Source organism: Wolffia australiana, chromosome 11, assembly GCF_029677425.1.
Source record: "Wolffia australiana isolate 7733 chromosome 11, ASM2967742v1".
Taxonomy (NCBI): Eukaryota; Viridiplantae; Streptophyta; class Magnoliopsida; order Alismatales; family Araceae; genus Wolffia; species Wolffia australiana.
Genome location: NC_135845.1, coordinates 8723537 through 8743703, shown reverse-complemented (window position 1 = coordinate 8743703; position 20167 = coordinate 8723537). Strand labels below are relative to the sequence as shown.

The window sequence follows — 20167 nt, the reverse complement described above, 5'->3', positions numbered from 1 at the left end:
CATATTAAATTGATTAGAGAACTGGATATAAGAGAGAGGATATCAGATATTAATTATATTTCTTATAGATATTAAATACAATAAGAAATCAGGATATTGAAATGAATTAATGGTGTTATAGTTAAAGATGATATTAACATAGGTTGTGGAATAAGTACACAAGACTAGTAAGATAGATAGATTGATAAATACTATTAATAAGAGCTAAGAGGTTATTTATTTTATGCAGTAGTAAGCTACATAGAAAATGGAAAGTGGATATACGGATAAAGATATTAAGATTTTAGTAAGATAGGGAGTAAGGGACTTAGGCTAATAAGATGTAAGAAATAGGTTTATAGAAATATTTAGTTTAATAGAGTAAGACAAAGAGTGACTAGAGAAAGGGAATATGGCTATGATTAATGAAGGGAAACAGAGTTAAGGAATCAGTCAATTAGATATCAATATAGATGAGAATATAGATATATAGACTAAGAGCTTAATATGAAGAGAGAAGATAATATATTTTTGTGTAGTTTTAGAGAGATTCATTTCTTCATCTTCTTCCGCCTCCTCCGGCACCGTCCTGAGCTCTGAGAGCAGTCAGAGGGATGTCACGCGCCTCCTCTTGTTCCCAAAGCCACTGGAAGGGTCCTCCGTCATCGCTTGGCATCCAGATTGGAAGATGCCAAAATGGGGCTATGGAGCACCTTTAAAGGCCTGGGAAGGACCTCTCATGGCCCTTGATGGAGGGTGATGGCCTCGGGGATCCTTCTCGGCCGTTAGATCACCTGATGTGGCCCCCCCTTGGTCATAAACCGCTCCCAACTTGACAGAGGCGACAGCCATGGGCAGAGGTGGACAGATTTGCCCTTGGCAGCCTGATCTCCTTAAATTGCATGTCTTAAATCTTTGGTATTCAATACACTCTTCATCAACACATGACATTGGACTTCTAGGAGGCAAACAACCAAGCACCACAATTGATCCTCGGATGATGATTGAGGTTGGCGACAAGAGCTCCTGACTAATAATAAATACTTAACAGACTGGCAGTTAACAGGATTTATTAGAATCATCTTCACAACTAGGTCCAGCTCACAAAATAAATTTACATAATCAGAATTTTCATGATCCCTGTCAGACGCATCTATAAATACCATACTAAATCCTACAATTTGGCATGACCATACATACATTATAAGAGACGGAAGTGACTAACTGTGTATGAGGAGGCCTAACAAAGATTTGAGGGTTAAAGTTTAAGAGAACTATCAGAAATGAGTGATGCTCATAACTTTCTCGAGATTTTTGGTTGCCTCAAAGGCGAAGTCTTTTGGTACTTATATTTTTAAGAATCATACTGAGATGAATACTTATTTATCAATGATTTTTTGTTGTTTCCATACCTCACGTACAACAAACAAATGATGACTAGCCAGACTTTTATGTCATTTTGGCGTGAGAAGACATGCTGGAAATATTTAAAGCTTGATTGATGACATATAAAACGTGAGATGATAAATGCTATAAGGTGATAATGTAGACACGATGAACCCAAGGAGTGATATAGAAAAAGAGAACTCATTCTCACCTATCACTATAGTAAAAAAACAGAACCATGATACATTGCCAGAACATTTCCCCCAAACTACATACCTTGGTCTTTGACCCATAGCTGACCTGGCCATTCCACACACTATCAAAGAAATATATTTTTAAATATATATCTATTAACTTATTCATTCCAACATAAAATTTATGTATAATATGATTCGTGATCCATCCCCAGGAGTATCTTTGTCTTTTGTCCTCATAATTGTAGTCTATCAATACATGTAGCCCTCCAAATGAGGGTAGACAAGAAGATGTAGCTACCAATGCAGGCCAATGGATAAATAATTATAAAGAGGGAGGAAGCAGGAGAGATGGTCGAGTGGGCTGACCAGAATGGAAGATGCTCCTTAGAAAGTGTACATGCACCAATCAACCATGTTCTTCATTTCCATCTCAATCTATCAATCTCTATTTGTTCCTTTTCTTTTTAGATTTCCTAATTAGATATCAAGGTTTCTATCGATTCGCATGTGGAAACCATTTTAGACTTTCAGATAAAAAAGTGAAATTAATGAAAAAATCTTTCTACACGAAACAACATCATAAACTGGTAATTAATTCATGAAAATAGAGCTTCCATGCCAACCCCCTACAAACTCAGTAAAAACCAATCATTATCCCCCCATAAAATTGAAGGATCCAAGTGTAGACCAAACAGATATCATGCTTGACTTTGATATGATCCGGTGACGGGTCTACGCGAGGCGGAAGGACCGGGCCGGGCCCGTCACACTCGAACAGAGCCCCGCTGGCCTTACACCTACTTAAGCACGTCCCCAAGGATGGGGAAGGCAGGCATTCGGAAGTATGCGTCCCTCCCTCCTCTCCTTACCTCCCTCACCGGGTTCCTCACTCCTTCACGCTCGTGATTGTAGGTCGACGCGTCCTCCTTACCGCGGAGCCGACAATCCCCCTCCAGCCATTCCCGTCTCTCTCTCCCTCGTCTCCACCCCGGGAACTCTCTCCTCCTCTCCTCTCCTTCCCCGTGGAACTCTGTTGTAGACGTTGAATTTCATCGTGAATCGTTGAACTGTTTTGAGTACAAGAAACTACACGATACGCCATCAGGAACGTATCAGACTTCTTGTCAGTTACCTTTATGCTCACCTCGATAATCAATTGCTTCCCTCTTCCCGGATCATTCTCACCATCTTGGATCTCAGCTCTGAAGGAATCCGTAGCGGGCGCCCATTTCTGTCAAGCCAAACTGCAGTGGCTTTTGCTTCCAATATGGCCTTTATATTGAGGAACATAGTCTTAACGTAAAGCAAGGAAAAGGGCCGGAAAGGATTGTATTTACTCTATCAGAGAAAATGTCTCATCACCTCTCTATTTGGAAGCTTGAAAATTAGATGGTCAAAGAAAATCCGTGATGCCGAGGAGCCTGAGACTCGCACCCTCACAAGGAATCTATCCCCACTCTGGCTGCCCATGAACAAGACCCCAGTTTTGGTCAAAATTGATGAATACATAGATAGATAAATAAATTGATAAATGAATGGTTAGTTGTTTTTTATGTGACTTTCGGACAGACATGGAAAATGTATATTTAAGAAACGGCAAACTCAGTTAAAGATAATCTTCACACTTCTTGCTGTTTCCAAAATGAGACCAAGCTTCAAATAAAAAAACTCATCAAAATATAGATATAACTAAAACATTAAAGTTGTTGGGAACAGCAAAATCTAACAAATATTTCTGTCAATATTCCACAAATATCGAGGCAGAAACCTCTATAGGCTGCATCCTCACGAAATAATCTTTCGAAGCTATTAACTTAAAGATGATTTTCCCATTAATTAATGTTTCAAATAAAAAATACAAGAAAATTTAAAAACCACTAAAACATTGCAAATATCTCAATCTGAAAGGGAACCAAGTAACGCACCTTTAATGGGGAAAGGAACTTGAGAGACAGCTCTGAAAGAGCCAGTGACTCCCCACCGCGAGCCACCCCGTCTGCACTGACCCCAATTTCTTCTAGGAACTCATGCCGGGCTGAAGAACAAGTGGAACCGATTAGATGCACAGAAAAGGAGGAAACTTATCAATATCTAGAAACAAAAAATATTAATGAACTAAATTTGATTTAACAATAAATATTAAGAGGAAAAGCTCTGGTTCAATAATTAATCTGTAATAATCAGAAGAAGCTTCTCATATGATGATTTGGATGTTTAATGTAAATTAGAATTTTTTTTTGAAGAAATAGTGTAAATTAGAATATTACGCAGGAATGAGATTTAAGAGAGGATTTTTTGGAAAAAAATATTTTAGAGAGGATCACGATGACCGAGATGAGTTTCTAACAAGTTATTTACCAGAACTTATCAAAGGAAACAACAAAGAAGGGCCAGAAAGTCTTTGGCACATGCCTAGAAGGTGGCACGTGTTGAAGTCCTTTAAATACCCAAGGATTGGGAAAGGGAGGAGCTACTTCAAATTCAAGAAAGTTACCAGAAACTAGGCCAGAGGGGAGAATTATAATCTGAACCATTCATTTGTCCTTCTTAATCTTTTCTTCTTCACATACCTTCCTTTTCTTGTAGAAGTTCTATGGAAATTCTATCGCTGGGACTTCTATTATAAATTTCCTCCACTATATCTCTGATTAGGTTGAAGGGAGTCACATATTGTCTTCGATATATCTCACCATACCAGTTCCACACTCATTTTGAGGTTTTCACTTGAAGGATTCAGTGCATAAAAAACTATCAATATGCTATTCTGATTAGAGCTCTCGGGTTCTGATACAATTCTGTTAAGATCCCGGCGAAACTAAAAATTAGGAAACCTTCTCCAATTGTAAGTTCAGCAATGTATATCTTGATCCTGAGAATTGGCACAGATATTTGATGAGAAAACTCACAAGACTCGATTACAATAGCGGTGAATAATCTCAGTAGTCCACTCTGAATATAGAAACAGACACAGAAAGAAAGGTTGAGATAGGATATGTATCTCGATGTGGACAGGTAGAAGACGGCGAGCTTTGGACGGCCGGATCGGCGGTCTTGGTGCTGGAGAATCTCTGGATCCTTCTTGAATTCAGTTGAGTGAAAAACTCCTTTCTTGACTGGACCTCCTCCTAATTTATATCAGCTTCCCACCACCTTCAGTCCCACTAATTTCCCGCCTTTTTTATTCAAATTCTCCACGTGCGTGTCACTCCACATGTGCGAGGTCATGGGCCTTCCTTTTCCTTGACATATATGTACGCAAAGGGCGCCTATCAAATTCCCAGCCACTTTAAAGGCATTTTCGTCATTTTTCCTCTGAGCATTCACTTTAAAGTAACCGTAGACCTCCCACCAAGCCTCAATCGATAGAATTAAAGTTGGGAGATCCTCCCAAATCCGAGTATTGGAACCTCCTTCGAATAATCTTGTTTTACCAGGAGTCATTCGAGGAAGATCGAAGCCTTACGCCATCGAAAGAGAGAAAGGGATGAAGAAGTAGCATAAATGAAGAAGAAGAAAACCTCTATCTTTCATTAAGGCAAATACCTAATGAAGAAGAAGAAAACCTCTATCTTTCACTAAGGCAAACACCTAATGACGAAGTAGAAAACCTCTATCTTTCACTAAGGCAAACACCCAATGTAAAGTACAAGTTTGGTTCAGATCTTAAGATATGAATCAGAGTATTACAACGGTCATATTTTCACAGCTGTTACAAGGGCATAGATGCAAAATCACAAAATAAAAGGATACGAATTTAATACGATATTCTAATACTGAGCCTGTCGCCATTTCTATCATTCTTATTTTTCTTCTACAGTTCCCTCCAAGATCCCTACATCTGGGACAATATCAAGTTTCTTTTGGGAGGAGGAGCGGAGCAAAGAAGCCACGGCACTTGGGAGCAAGAAATGAAGATGAATCTGATAAGCAGTCAATGAATCTGAAGATTCACGCGTGAATTTAAGAACAGAAGCGATGGAGCAAAGAATGTTATGAAGTCAATGAAGACAGGAGATGAAACATCTAGAAGACTATTCTAATAATCAAAGAGGAAAATGCCCCTACCAGAATGAAATAACATAAGTACCCATCATAGGATTTGGGTTTGAATTATTTTTGAAACGACAGGAGTTGGGGAGGAGGATGTCAAAGAACTTCAGCTACAATTCTTCTTGGTTGCCCCCAAGGACGAGGGATACAGAAATTTAGAGGGAAAACACCCCAAAAAATAAAATATCATAATGCACATTGTGAGATGAAATGTCAGAAATACCCCTCACAGGATGTGGAGCATGTCAAAAGACGTCAACATAAATTCTTCATGGCTGCCCACCAAAAGGAAGAGAAGGCTATATATATTCAGAAGGGAAAACAACACTAACAATAAAAGACCAAAAATTGTTAAAAAAAAAACAATAAAACAACAAAATTAAGTTATGATCTCCAACTGGAGTGTACTTAGGAATCCAAATTCATGAGCAAGACTCACTTCAAGAAATTTTCATAGATAATATCACCAAGAACGAAGGGCGGGCACCGTTTGAAGTTCAGTCACAGGAGTCACAGAGGAGATGTAGATGACAGAGATAGGAAAGGAAATACTGGATCGAGCTGTTATCGTCTCACTTCCCTACTGGATCATGCAGAATCTCTTGGATTCCGCTCAGTAGCCGCAGCTCCAGGTGAGAAAAAAACTTGTCGAATAGCCCACGGCTTTTCCTCCCTGTTCTTTAGTTATAGATCTTTTTCCCATCTATTTGACAAATTTTAATCCACGTGTGTATGGACGGTGCTTGGTATCATCTCCTCTTTCTTTCATGATAAGTCCTTGGGAAGACCTTATCAAATGCCCCCCAAAGAGTGAAAGGAGAAAATATTACTGATACATGCGTATACTAATAAAAAACAATTGTCAGAGTGGGAAAGTCGGATGTTAAACTACATTTTGCAACGTTGGGGAAACCAGAAGTCCAAAATCTTTGAAACAGAATGGCATATAACTCAAACGAGTCAAGAAATATTCCAAAGATTTCTATGAAAGAATCATAATATATTTCATATTTTCATCTCATACGACCAAGTATTTGATTATAGTTTAACTGGAAAAGGAAGTATTTGGTAATCCTTTTACAGTAAGTCAAGAAATATTACAAGAAAGCGCCCGCAATCACGAGGCACTATCATCGAATTAATCTCCAGTTGAACCTCCCGATTCGGATGTGATCATCAATATTCTTCAGATATATTAAACCTCTCCGTTCCTGGTTTTATAGGGCGATTTTATTAGGAAATAAAAACTAAACGATAAATTCAGAAACAAAATCCAAGTTTTCTCTCTTGTTTTCTCACCCAAATTGGATGCCATTCGCACATAGAGATTCATATTCCAAATAAAGAACAGGTTTCCAAAGATTTTCAGAACCAAATATTGCAGGCAACTATAAAAACAAATATAACTTTCTAGGAGATAAATGAGCTGATGATAACAGAAACAATAAAGGCAAAGAATTCGATCTCAATTCTAAGGTGATTTGTAATGATCATAAGAACCGCATACCATGCTGGCAATAGCTTGCGTAAACAGCATTGTTGACGACCCCGTACTGATCGAGCTCATAGTCCCGGACCTTGAGCTCTACATCGAAGAACTCGCTCATCCTTGATTCATCAGACCAACCAAATAAATAATCATCGTCAAACACAAGATCAAAATTCCAAAAGCAAAGGCCACACTAAATCGCAGCATTCAAGGTGTTTAAGATTTCCTACAAAAAATGAAAATTTGAAAAAGGGTTTCTCATTCAACAACATAATGGGGGAATTTCACCCTTTTCCTCAGGGGAAAATTTGAAGTTCATCACGCCAACCAAATAAATCATCGTTGCCAAACACTAGACCAAAGTTCCAAAAGCAACGCTCACAGTAAATAGCAACATTCAACGAGTTAAAGGTTTCCTACAAAAATGAAAATTTGAAAAAGGGTTTCTCATTCAACTACATGAAGGGGGAATTTCACCCATTTCCTCCGGGGAAAATTGAAGTTCATCACACCATCCAAATAAATCATCATCGCAAAACACTAGATCAAATTTCCAAAAGCAAATGCCACAGTAAATCGCAGCATTCAAGGCGTTAAAAATTTCAAAAAGACGAACTAAAAACTATAAAAAGGCGGAATTTTACCCTTTTCCTCCGGGGAAATCGAAGAACCCTGCAACGCTAACATCGCCAGGAACTCGAGCATTTTCTTTGCTTGCTGGGCGAATCTGAAGTGAGAATTTGGTTCTTCGACGAGTAGACGGGCGAACCCAGATGCTTAATTTCGATGATTCGCCGACCCATTTGGAATTTGGTTGATGGGGAGGTACGAGAAATGGCCGTAGCGCAAGTCTCATTGCCGCCATTATCTTCGCCGAGAAGTAAGTTGGAGATGATTCGATTCTTTCGAATGGGTGATTTCCATCATCCTTTCCATGAAGTAGCTTTGAATACTACTCCCTTGATTCAACATCATGGTGGGTTGTTCTTGCTATAAAAATCGAAATTCTATGTAGGATTTATCCATTTTTGCTCCATTATTTAGTACATCTATTGAAGATAAGTGAATTGCAAGTTATGACGAAGATTGAAAATAAATAAATTGGAAGTGATGATGAAGATTGAAGATAAAATGAATTGGAAGTTACTGAAGATGCAAGTTAAATGAATTGGAGGTTATAAATGAATTGAAAGTTAAATGCATTGGTTAAATGCATTGATTAAAAGCTACATGAAAGGAAAATGTAATGAATTGGAGGATCAAGATTCATGTTAATTTATATTATTCAGGTGGATTTACATGGTTTTTACAGATTTTAATTGTATGTATTCAGATTTAAACATAATTTAAGTTTCAATGTTGACTTTATAATATTAGAAGCAAGTTTTTTAGACAATTCTAATGTGGGGACTAATCTCGTGGGATCCCTCTCAGCAATTCCCTCAGATTGCCCGTCATCTTGAGGTTTTCGAGCTCCCCCCTCGCAATCCACGCCGTGTTGTGCGGCATGAAACTCTCCTTGATTTCCCGGACAAAGTCTTCGTAAGTCAGGGGTGGCCACTCTCCACATTCTTCCCGCTGTCTCCACCACGACTTCGCTTCATCTGTTAAGAAGTAGCTGGCCTGGAGGATCTTACTTTCATCCGAGTACTGTCCCTGGCCGAAGTACCGGTCGCAGTCGTATAAGAAATCTGCCACTGCGTCTTCCCGGCGAGAACCGTTGAACCGCGGTTTGGGGAGGGTATGCTTCCTCCCAACGTCGTTACTAGGACACTGCTGGCACCTTCCTCCAGTCTTTCCATCTAGAGCTTCAGCGTCAGGACCATCTCGGTGAGCTGCCGGATGGTGTCCTCGTGTTGTCGAACAGTCTCCTCGAGACCTTCTTGCCTCTCGCGGGTCTCCGCCCGTATATCTCTTATGTCTGCCTTCAGATCATCGTAGTTCTTGTCCACTTGGGTCTTCAAACCCAACATGTTCTGGTGGAGTATGCGATTTGTCAGTCGCTGCTCCTCCTTTCGTCGTCTCTCCTCGCTCAGTTGTGCGCGGACTGACTCCATCTCCTCAACCGGAGTTTCAGAAGCCATGGGAGGTGATCCCAACCTAGCTCTGATACCAGTTGTCACACGGTCAAATCTCGATATAGGTCTCTTGGCTCGGAATTGACGTGTGCCGGCCTCAATGCTTGGGCAGAACACTGAGCAGCCTTGATCTCTTGCAGCGGAAGCTCTTGGGATTGCTTAAGATCGCTTAGAAGGGGTTAGGGAGATGGTGGTGCTAGGCACCGTCAGTGAATAGGGTCATTGCATTAATATCATCAAGAATACATCGTAGATTACATGGGGGAAGACGAGGGGTGTTACAAGGAACGGGACGATCTGATAAATGTAAGAAATCATTTTAGGAATGATCTGATAAATCATGTTCAAATCGACCAAGCATAGGAATAGTCATTAATTGACATTGAAATCATAATTTTTTTATAAGATTCCATTACCTGTGCCCAACAGATATGAGAACAATGAACAGTTTTTTAACACATGTAATGGAATCTTATTAAAATCTAATGATCTTTATGTCAATTTATGGCTATTCATATGCCTAGTTGATCTGAACATGATTTATCAAATCATTAATAAAATGACTTCTTATATGAATTGGAGAGAGGACTACCATGATATTACTACCCACGTGAGAATTATCTAAAAACCTTACTCCTAATATAAAATCAACATTGAAATTTAAATCATGTTTAAATATGAATAAATACATTTGAAACCTGGGAATGCCGGTAAATACACCTGAATTATATAATTTATAAGCTGAATATTATGACGTTTTTGAAAAGTTCATGACACTAGATTTATATGGCTTAAACTATTGGTGTTCTTAAAATGTATACATCAAGTTTTTAATCAAATTACTCCTTCATACTTAGAGGTTTACCACTTGGAATTTGGCTTAATCAGGAAAAAGGTATATTGTATGTATTATGGGTGCCCACAAAGGCTCTTGTGAATTCTAAGCTGATTACACTACGCCTTAGAGGGGGATGGAGTTAAATTTTGTCTCTGATGAGATCTATCTTTTTCTTTACTTTAACACCCAAGTTAATCCTGGTGGATATTACCGATCAGACTTCCCTATCTTTCTAATGTTCGTTGAGACAACATTTATTCATTATTGTCCTAATGTGATATTTATGATGAAGTATTTATATGTATGCGATGCATATGGGAATAATGGTGAGATCATAATACAGTGATAACTAGTCCTTAAATGAGTGTTTTTAATGATCCTACTAAAAGTATACTAATGATGCACATCAAAAATCTCCAAAAATGACAGTATTGTCAACTTACACGCATGTGATGAATATGCCCCATTCTATAGCCATTAGTGTAAAGATGCTATGTATATATGTGGGTCATCTGTTCAAAAATAACTCAGCAATATATTGATGACACAATTTTGCAAATGGTCCTTAGACTTGAGACACCAAACACACATTATGGATGTAAGGTTATATTTAGTGACATGAGTCTATGATCATGTGCTTCTAATCAGTCTTGGTTTGGTTGCAACAACAAGTCTATGAAAGGGATTAAGTTGTTAAGATGTGATCAGCTTTCTGCAGTATAAAATAAGATTGACTGAAGGAAGAAGATGTAGTTAAATTCCTTAGAATGGGTAGTGGAAATATCGAACAAAGTGGTGTCAAATGGTTTTCATCGTGCATTCATTGTAACTAGTGACCTAATACGGTTTCATTGTTAAGAATACCCTTTGTCGCCCAAGAGACTTAGGTGGTTGAAGGATTACACATACACAACTTGTAATGATGGTAAAAGTTCCATGAGAGAGTTGACATCCTCCTATGTATATTCCAAAGCATGAGGAGTAGCTTGGCATTCCACACGTTGGAGAATCAAACCAGCTAGTGGGTAAATTTGACCCTTCTTTAATTGATTTATATATTTATGAAGTTAAATAATAAGGTTGGTCAATAAAGGTTATTAGGCCATTAGAGTTTTTTACTAAACTACAGAATAGGAAATTCTGATCTTCTTAGTGTTAATATATTATATGTGTATTTAGGTTAAAATTAAGCCCCAAACAGATATGCATATCTCTAGACAAACTTGAAGGTGAAGTGAAGTAATATGGAAATACGTGTGGATTAGTGATAACACGCTAAAAGTCGGGTTAATATCACTACATTTACTTAACACTTCATATCAAAATCATTACATATGAGTGTTATGAGGCCTAAAATTATCGACGTTATTTTTAGAATATTTTTTAATTACTATGTTTTAGGTACTTTTGGGTTTTTACAACATCATATATACATTTTTCTGTCAGAATATATTTTTAGGAATTTTCTGCCATTGAATTCTTAAATATAGTGTTTTTTAAGACATAAATATTATATAGATAACATATTGATGGATTATACCTATTATATAAATTAATTAAAATTTTTGGCTTTAATATTCATGGCCTGCAATGTGTCACCATCCAATTAGTCGAATGGTAACCAATGACACTTTCCCCATCAATTAGCCCAACTCATCATTGCCATTTATTGACTGACACGGTACCATTTTTAATAAGTAGACTGACATGGATTTTAATTGAAATAAATACAATGCAAAGACTAAAAAAAGGAGATATTAAAATATTTGTTACTTTATTCCTTTAAAAGTCAAGAATTCTAGCCCCAGCCATGTGACATGTGTACGATGCATCCCTGCATGCACGTAGTGCCATGTCATATGCATGTATACACGTGGATGATGGAACTGACAAAACACATGGACATAGTCGGCGCTGATGCATTGCAATGTTGCATACAAAATATTTAAGCATTTTTTTGTGTAGGGACATGTTTGAAACGTTCCTCATTTACAAAACAAAGACGCCTTGAAAATAGTAAAACAATTGCATTGAGTAAACTAAATACTATCACCAAAAATTAATCAATAGTGTTCTCAACATAGTCTTCCATCAATATCCCACCAATGTTTAGTTAATATGAACTACTGATTAGCTCAAAATTACGGGTTTGATAAGGCGTTATTGTTTTTTAGTTTAATCAATAAAAGTTTAAACATGTACGGTCTTAGATGAATTTTCTATTTAATCTTCCCCGGGAAAGATAATTAAGCTTTTTTATTCTTTAAATAGTTATTAGTGGGATGAGAAGAAATACGTAAAAAATATAGAGTTTAGAGACAAGAAAATGCAAGGCTAGACATTGATAACTAGTGAGATTAAGATGACTATAATTAGGATGATTATTATCAGCTCACAAGTGTGGGAAGAAAGTTTGAGGATGAATTTGATAAGGATCTACTCCTCTATTTACAGATCATAGGAAATTGATGGAAAGAGGGGGTGCAGACAAAGGGACCCTCAAAATATTAGCTCAATTGGCCTTCTAGATCGTCTGACATCAAGCTTCGAACCTTGAGTAATATTGTCATCCATTTTTCTCTCTCATTGTCATTTTCAACATTGGTTTCTCATTTTCCATTGATGGTTAGAACATTTAATAGTCATTTCTTTAATCATTGGTGTGGTCACCTTGTCTTCCACAATGGGTCACTCTAAGGATCCACGTGTACTTGTGTAGAGGAAGAAGACAAAATCACATTTTTACTTATTCCTTTTTGTCTTCTTTCTATTGAATGACACGTGTTAGCATGTCATTCACATCAGGAAAAGGACAATATTCCCAATGATTGTATGCTGGGGTGACACTTTTTTGTAATCAATTGGATGGTTACACGGATGCGTCGCGTGTACCCCTTAATGGAAATATATGTGGTCGGCAAGCCAATCACACATTCCATGTCATGCTCCATGTTGATTTGTACGACATACTCATTATAGTGCATGTGTGATGCTTATCATGAAGCCCATGAATACATGACCCGACTTAGTGAATTGTGATGAAATTGTAATACGAAGATAACTAGTCTTTAAGCATGTGTTATAAATATTCTTATTCGAAGGATACTCGGGAAGGACATCAAAGTATCCAAATAGAATAGCACTATCTAGCCTCACTCATATGATGAGTATGGAATTTCCCATAGCCATTAGTGTGGAGACGCTAAGGATAAATAATGGGTGCTCTTTACTGGAAAGAGTTCACTGAATTGATTTGTACGAATCCCTATATGGTATTATACCAAACTATCGATCAGGTTGATTCACATCACAGTTGTGTAAGTGGTCCTTAGACCTGAGACACCAAAGAGGTTTTGTGGACGAACGGTTGTACTTTGATTATGGCCAACGAGTCTCTAATCATAACATTCTAAACGGTCTTAGTTGGGGTGCATCAAGAAGTTCACGAAGACAGTTTAGAGGTCAAGATGGGATTGTCCACCCTCAGTATAAGAGGTGACAGGTCAAGGAAATGATGTGATGAAGTCCTTGGCCAAGGTAGTGAAATATCAGAGAAGAGTTCTTCGATTTTTTTCAAATGCATCAGTACTAACTCGGATGACCGATTGGGATTTGACAGTTGACCAGACCCTAAGTCGTCCAAGGAGCGTCAAGTGGATGAGGGACTATACATACAAGGTAATCGATGATGAACAGGTTCCATGAGTGAGTCAATACGCACTCCTTTGTATCTTCTAGAACACGAGGTATAGCTTGGCACCCCACGTGGTGGAGACTCGACCTATCGATTGGGTTTAATCGATCCGATATTAATTTATCTATATAATGATATATTTAATTAATTTTAAATGCCAATAAAGGTTATTGGGCCACTAGAGTCATTAACTAGACTGATACATGGGCCTAAAGGGTCACACAGAAATAGTCTTTTGGACATTGGAAGATATACTTTTTTGGGGGGGTTTATAAAAAATACCCATTTAGTATAAATTGGGGAAGACCAAGAACAGAATTCACCCAGGCCAGAATTGTTCAGGGGCCTTCTCCTTCTTCTCCCTTCTTCATATGGCTTTTCTCCATACCCGATACGATTGGGATGACGTAATGATGACGATGGAGGTAGAAAGGGGCTCATCAAGAAAAGGAGGAGATCCAACGTACTGAGGACCGTGTGGATATGGTTAGAGGCTGTACACTTGATGATGGCGAAGCCCTCAAGCTATCCCCATTTTTTTTCTTAGGTTTAATTAAATTTTTATCTTTTAGGATTAGTACTTTCCCCTTATTTTTCTCATGGGTCCTATATAAGGAACCCCTATGTAATAGAATACCAGACTTTTCCTTTTTGAGAAAACAATTTTTGGAAGAGAAGAGAAATTAGAGAGACCTTGAGAAGGCGGCTCCACCGCCGCCACCGGCCCCCTCCGGTCGAGCGCGCGTGCACGCCCGCGCCGCTCAACCCTCCTAAGCGCCGCCGCCGTCACCACGCGCTACCGCGCCCCGCGCCCCGCACTGCCGCTCCGCGCGCTCGCCGCCGCCTGCGCCGACCCACGCCGCTGCCTCCAGTGCAGCCAACCCGCGCCACCGCCTACCACGGCGACGCCCCGCGCGACCGCCTCGCGCTGCGCCCGTCATCGCCCTCCGCGCTGACTTGCGCCACCGCACTCCGTGCAGCCGCGCCCCAAGCCCCTCCGCGCCGCCACGCCCCGCACCACCCCTCCGGTCGTGGACGCCGACACCGCACCCGGCTCGAGCCGTCGAGCCCAGGCCGCGCCGCCATGCACCTTGGCTCAGCCGACAGGCCCATGGGCCAATCGGCCTCTTGGGTCGGCGCCAGCCGGCCTGGCCAGTCAGACCCAGCCACCGAAACCGTGCCCTAGGCGCCGCAAACCCTCGCCCCGAGGCGCCTATTACCCTAGCCGCCCATGCACGTATCTCAAGGGATGCCATGTCAGCCCTAAGACCTTATTGGACTGTCTTAGTGGGCCGCCGCCGCTGGCCCAGTAGGCCTACTGGGCCAGGCTGCCCTGGCTCGCGGCCCAATACTGCGCCCCAAACCGCGGTCATCCGCGGCCCAGCCGCAGCCCATTCCGGGCCCGCCGCCGCCGCCTCCAGCCGCCACCTCCGGCCACCACCACCTACAGCCGCCGCCACCTCCGCCACCGCCGCCGCCTCCGACGCCGCCGCCTCCGGCCGCCGCCGCCACCGCCGTCGTTGCCTCCGACAGCCACCGCCACCTCCGGCTGTCGCCGCCATCTCCGGCCGCCACCGCCACCGCCGCCGCTGCTCGACGTCGCCGCCGCCGCCGCTTGATGTTGCCGCTCGCTGTCGCCGCTCGACACCGCCACCGCTCGTCGCCACCGCTTGCCGCTCGATGCCTCTGCTGCCGCCCCTTGCCCCACCGCCTCCGACCGCCGCCCGTTGTCACCTCTAACTGCCGCCCGCCGCTGCCTCTCAAGCTCGCCGCTTGCCGCCGTCATCGAGAGCACCAACACCATGACGACCGTCGCCGCTGCCCTGTTCGCCGCCGTCTTCGTCATCCGGCCGGCTGAACGCCCCGCCCACCGGTAGTCGGGCCCACCAGCACCTCGACGATTACCCGTGGAGCGCCGACCACGTGAAGATAGAGACACCCTTCGGCCCCCAACGAATTGAGGACCCCGTGCAGGACCTTTCCGGGACACCCACCGAAAGCGGGACGTGTCGTCCAAGATGATCGTCCCCGATCCGGATGAACGGACCCACGCTCCCGCCGCAGGATGTCGACGACGTCCGGCCTGCATCACTTGAGTAGCTTGACTCGCCTCGCTCCATGATCCAAGAAATCATGGATATGATCCGTGCACAGGTACTTCGTTCAATGGTTTTATCGATGTCGTACGATTTCGCTTAAGTCTTCCACTGTGGATTGTTATGAGTTCTTTATCCATGTCAAGGCCACTAGAATCCAACACCCCCTAGAATCCAACACCCCCCCTCCCAATTTTTAACCGTCTTAAAATGACTTATTTAATATTTTTTATTGATATACTAATCACATTTTTTACGAGTTAAATCCAGTTTTTTTTCATTGGTCCACATCAACCCTCCAAACAAAAAAATAAGGAAAATATCATTAATGATATTGCAATTCGCGATAGCATAATTTGTCACTAGCCAATTGAATCAAATTGCAACACGTGGCGAGGTGCAATTGTAAGACAAATATATATAAACTTAAAATATATATTATTCATTATAATATAAATATTAAGTCATAAAGATACAATAAATATATATTTTAACTTATAAAACTAATATCTCCATGAATATGATGTCAACAAATTCTTAAAATAATATTCCAAATAATAAAATTAATTTCCTAATGAATTTGATGTCAAAAAATTCCAAAATATTCCATATAAATAATATTAAATCCATAAAATCTCAATTTCAATCTTAAAATAGATCTAATCATTTAAAATTTGAGAAGACACAAATAAAATTATTTTAATGCATAAAAATACATAAATTTTATGGAAATAATTCAATAATGTGTGTGTTATCAACAACATGACAACTCATAAGATGAAGTAGAATTGCTTATATGTCACCTAACTGCACCCCAATTTCTCCTTTATGAGAAAGTCATGGATGAACTTCCCCATAAAATGCATGTAGAGATACAGACCCAAGTGGGATGAATTTCTGCCACCATACTAATGCCAGACGCATCTAATGATATTTCTTCATCAACTAGTAATGAATGATGCAAAAATACAAAGAGAAAGTGTAGATTCCGAGTTGTTTGACTGAGGTACAACAAACTATGTTTACCCTCGTCTTTCTATACCCAATATTAAGGGCTGAGACACGTGACCAGGGCGAATAAACTCATAGATGGAACCAAGTAGTAGTGGAATGTGATCCTCAAAAAGTGATGTGATAACAATGGTGAATATTGTGTTGCCTTATACCAAATCACAATTCTATGCTTCATCTAAGTTCATTGAAATAAAGTTCTATCCATTATTATTCTTGTGTGATGCTTATTATAAAGTATCTTAATACATGCATTGAGTAATTGAATTATGATGCAATCATAATAAAAATATCACAAGTCTTTAGTCATATATTCTTAATATTTATATTCAAATGATACTTAAGATGGACATTAAATTATACAAAAGAATGATATTATCAAATCATACTTATATGATATGTATGTCTAATCCTATAATTGCTGGTGTAGAGACACTAAGGATGTATGGTGTGTGCTCTATATGGAAGGACTTCACTAAATTGCTCTACATGCATTCCTGAATGAGTTTTTACTAAACTGTTAATTAGGTTGATTGATGTCATAATCGTGTGACTGGCTCTAAGACATGAGAAGCCACAAACATCTCGTGGATGGATGGTTATGCTTTGATTATGAATTATGAATTCATGATCACAATATTTGAATGTGCTAATTTGGATATTTCTAGAAGTTTTACAAAGATGGTGGGATGGTCCATATGGGATGGTCTGCCCTCGTTGTAAGAGGAGATTGACTCAATTAAGAAAATGCATTAAATTGACTGGCCAGGTTAGTGGAGATATTGGAGGAGGTTTTCTCCAAGGGTTTTTTTTACACATCAGTATTAAATAGAATGATTGATTAGGGTTTATCAATAATCATATCCTAAGTCATTTGAGAGACCCACACAAATGAATGTTTATGAATGTAAATAGCAACTGATGACTGTAAAGGTTCCAAAAAATATTTTGAATACTCATGTGTATATTCTCGAGCATGAGTTTTAGCTTATCATCACACGATCTAGCAACTGGACCTATTTATTGTGTTAAATTGATCCTTTATAAATTAATATATTTTTTGACATAATTAATAAATAATGATAAAATAAATGTTATTGAGCAATTAAAGTTATTTACTAGACTGATACATGTGCCTAGAGATTTTCACACATAAGATCTATGAATGTTGGTGAATATACTCAAATTATAAGGCCTCTATGAGACATGTCAAAAGGGTATAAATAAGGGGGTGCATTTTTAATTGCCCAAGAAAACTAGAATAGGTATGTCTTGTGTTCTCTACCTCATAAAAACCGTCTCAGTCTAGTGTGGCTGGATGGTGTGAATATCTGGTAAATTTTTTAGATGTTTTGTAGAAAATGAAATATATAGATTCAATATTCAAGTGATTGTGTGGATAAAACAAGAGGCTAGACATGTGAACAGTTAGAAAAACTAATTTAAGGAACTGATCAGTAATGGAAAATTTTCCACATAAGCTGATATACTCATCCACCAATTAATTACTCGTGTTAATTTGTATACAAAAATCATCTAAACAGTCAATCAAATCCACACATCAACCATCAACCCAAACTCCCAAAACCTTGGAGAAATAGAGAGGTCCCTCAATAGAAGATCCACTATAGATAAATAATTTAAACTTCAGATTATTGCATTATATTTTCCACACAAGACACCCCCTGTAGGTCTTTCACTTTTTCTAACACAATATCTTATTAAAAACACCATGATGGGTTTTCCCCTAACATGAATGATTTGGCTGAAGGATGAAACTGACCACTTTAAGATATAATAGGACTTCTAAGTAAACTCTTCCCATCAAATCCTGGGTGATTCGTTAAAGATCACGATAGAATAGCTAACAATAGTACCTATTAAAGCCCTTTATGAGCTTTGTTCCTGAAGAAAACCTTGCCTAAGGAATATACACATAGGGAGCTATCTAGTTGAGGTTAGGCCTATCTCTCTTGAGAAACAAAACTGGACTCCAAAAAAATGAGTTTCTATTTTATTTTATTCTCTGAAATATTATGGAGTTTCACCAATTATTACGAATTTTTCAAGATGATGAATTTCCATTTCTTTGAGAATTTTAATTTTTTTGGTGAAGAATTTCATAATAATTGACAAAATAAAATATCCTCACCCCAACATTTAACAATTTGGCGATAGTTCAATTTTCAGATATGTTAAATCACTCATGCTCAATACGATGATCCTCCACCCTCAGCACAGAATGAATAAACTCGAGAAGTAACGACATTAATAAGATCCAGTATAAAGCTCAAATGATTATATTATATTTTTCCAATCACATGAGGCAGATTTTTTGCTAAGGGAAATTTTCCTTTCCACAATACCATGCATATAGAGTTCTAATTCTCAAAAGTGCATAGACACCATGGATGAAGAGATTTGTAAATGGTTACTTAAAAAAAAGAGGTATTCAAAAGTATGTACAAACAGGCCTCATCCCTAGTATCAATGGGCTCTTTTTGAACCATAATGATTATGGTAACTAAAACTAATCTTGAGCTGTATCAGTAGATGTAAAGGTAAAGTTTCTCAATGGAGTCATTGATGAAACAATATAAATCATGCATTAGAAAACCTTGTGAATGGAGACCCAAAGTCATTCATTTTTATATTAAAGAAGACTATCTACATCTTTAAGGGAAACTCATCATCAGTTGTATCAAAATTTTCATAAAATAATCATTGCATTCACTTGTGAAATCACTTTGAAACTACAAACCATAAGTCTAATTGGAAAAAATACATTTCTTTTGTCTTTCTTTCCGCAGATGACAATATGTTATTGTATGAAACTACTAAATTACTGTCAAATAAGAGAAGTAGAATCTTGGTGATGCCTCTTACGTACCAGATGTCCAAATTTAACAAGCTTATACCCAAAATAGTTGGATTTTTCAGAAAAAAACACATCAAGAAAATACTTCAAAGGTATGGCATGCAAGATTGCTAACCACTTGACACAAATGTTTCTATATGAGATAAATTTAGTCTCGATAAGTATGGAAGAATAATTTATGAATTCAAGAGATGTTAAATATTCACTATTCATCAGCCCTAGGAACTCTGTTGTATTCATCTGTGTAAAATGAATAATACTTAGTTTTTGAAAAAAAAGTGGTCTGGGAATGCGTAGAAAAACTGAAAATAGAGTCATATAATCAGAGGGCAAAACATACATGCTCATGTAAAAAATTCATATCAATGAGAGATCCTCGGTACTCTGATTTTGAAATATTAGAAGCACTGATAGCATAAGATCATCTTCAAATCACATTTATCTTCTCGAAGGAAGACCTCTACACTTGGG

At 39.0% G+C, this 20167-nt stretch overlaps 1 protein-coding gene across 3 annotated transcripts; it reads right to left on the bottom strand.

Moving 5' to 3' along the window:
• Positions 1-2595: 2595 nt before the first annotated feature.
• Positions 2596-8074, bottom strand: LOC144709757 (acyl-acyl carrier protein thioesterase ATL3, chloroplastic-like). 3 transcript variants are annotated; one of them, XM_078583388.1, is made up of 5 exons: positions 7746-8074; positions 7120-7220; positions 3488-3597; positions 2925-3020; positions 2596-2834 (listed from the first exon to the last, which is right to left on the bottom strand). In XM_078583388.1, exons 1-5 carry the CDS (start codon positions 7964-7966, stop codon positions 2715-2717), a joined length of 648 nt encoding a protein of 215 aa, XP_078439514.1. In that variant the 5' UTR covers positions 7967-8074; the 3' UTR covers positions 2596-2714. The 3 variants fall into 3 exon arrangements, 2 of the variants coding, with proteins under 2 accessions (XP_078439514.1, XP_078439515.1); XR_013583100.1 differs by having other exon boundaries at positions 2781-2834; positions 2925-3024; positions 7746-8073; XM_078583389.1 differs by lacking the exon at positions 2596-2834 and having other exon boundaries at positions 2863-3024; positions 7746-8072.
• Between the last annotated feature and the right edge of the window lie 12093 nt (positions 8075-20167).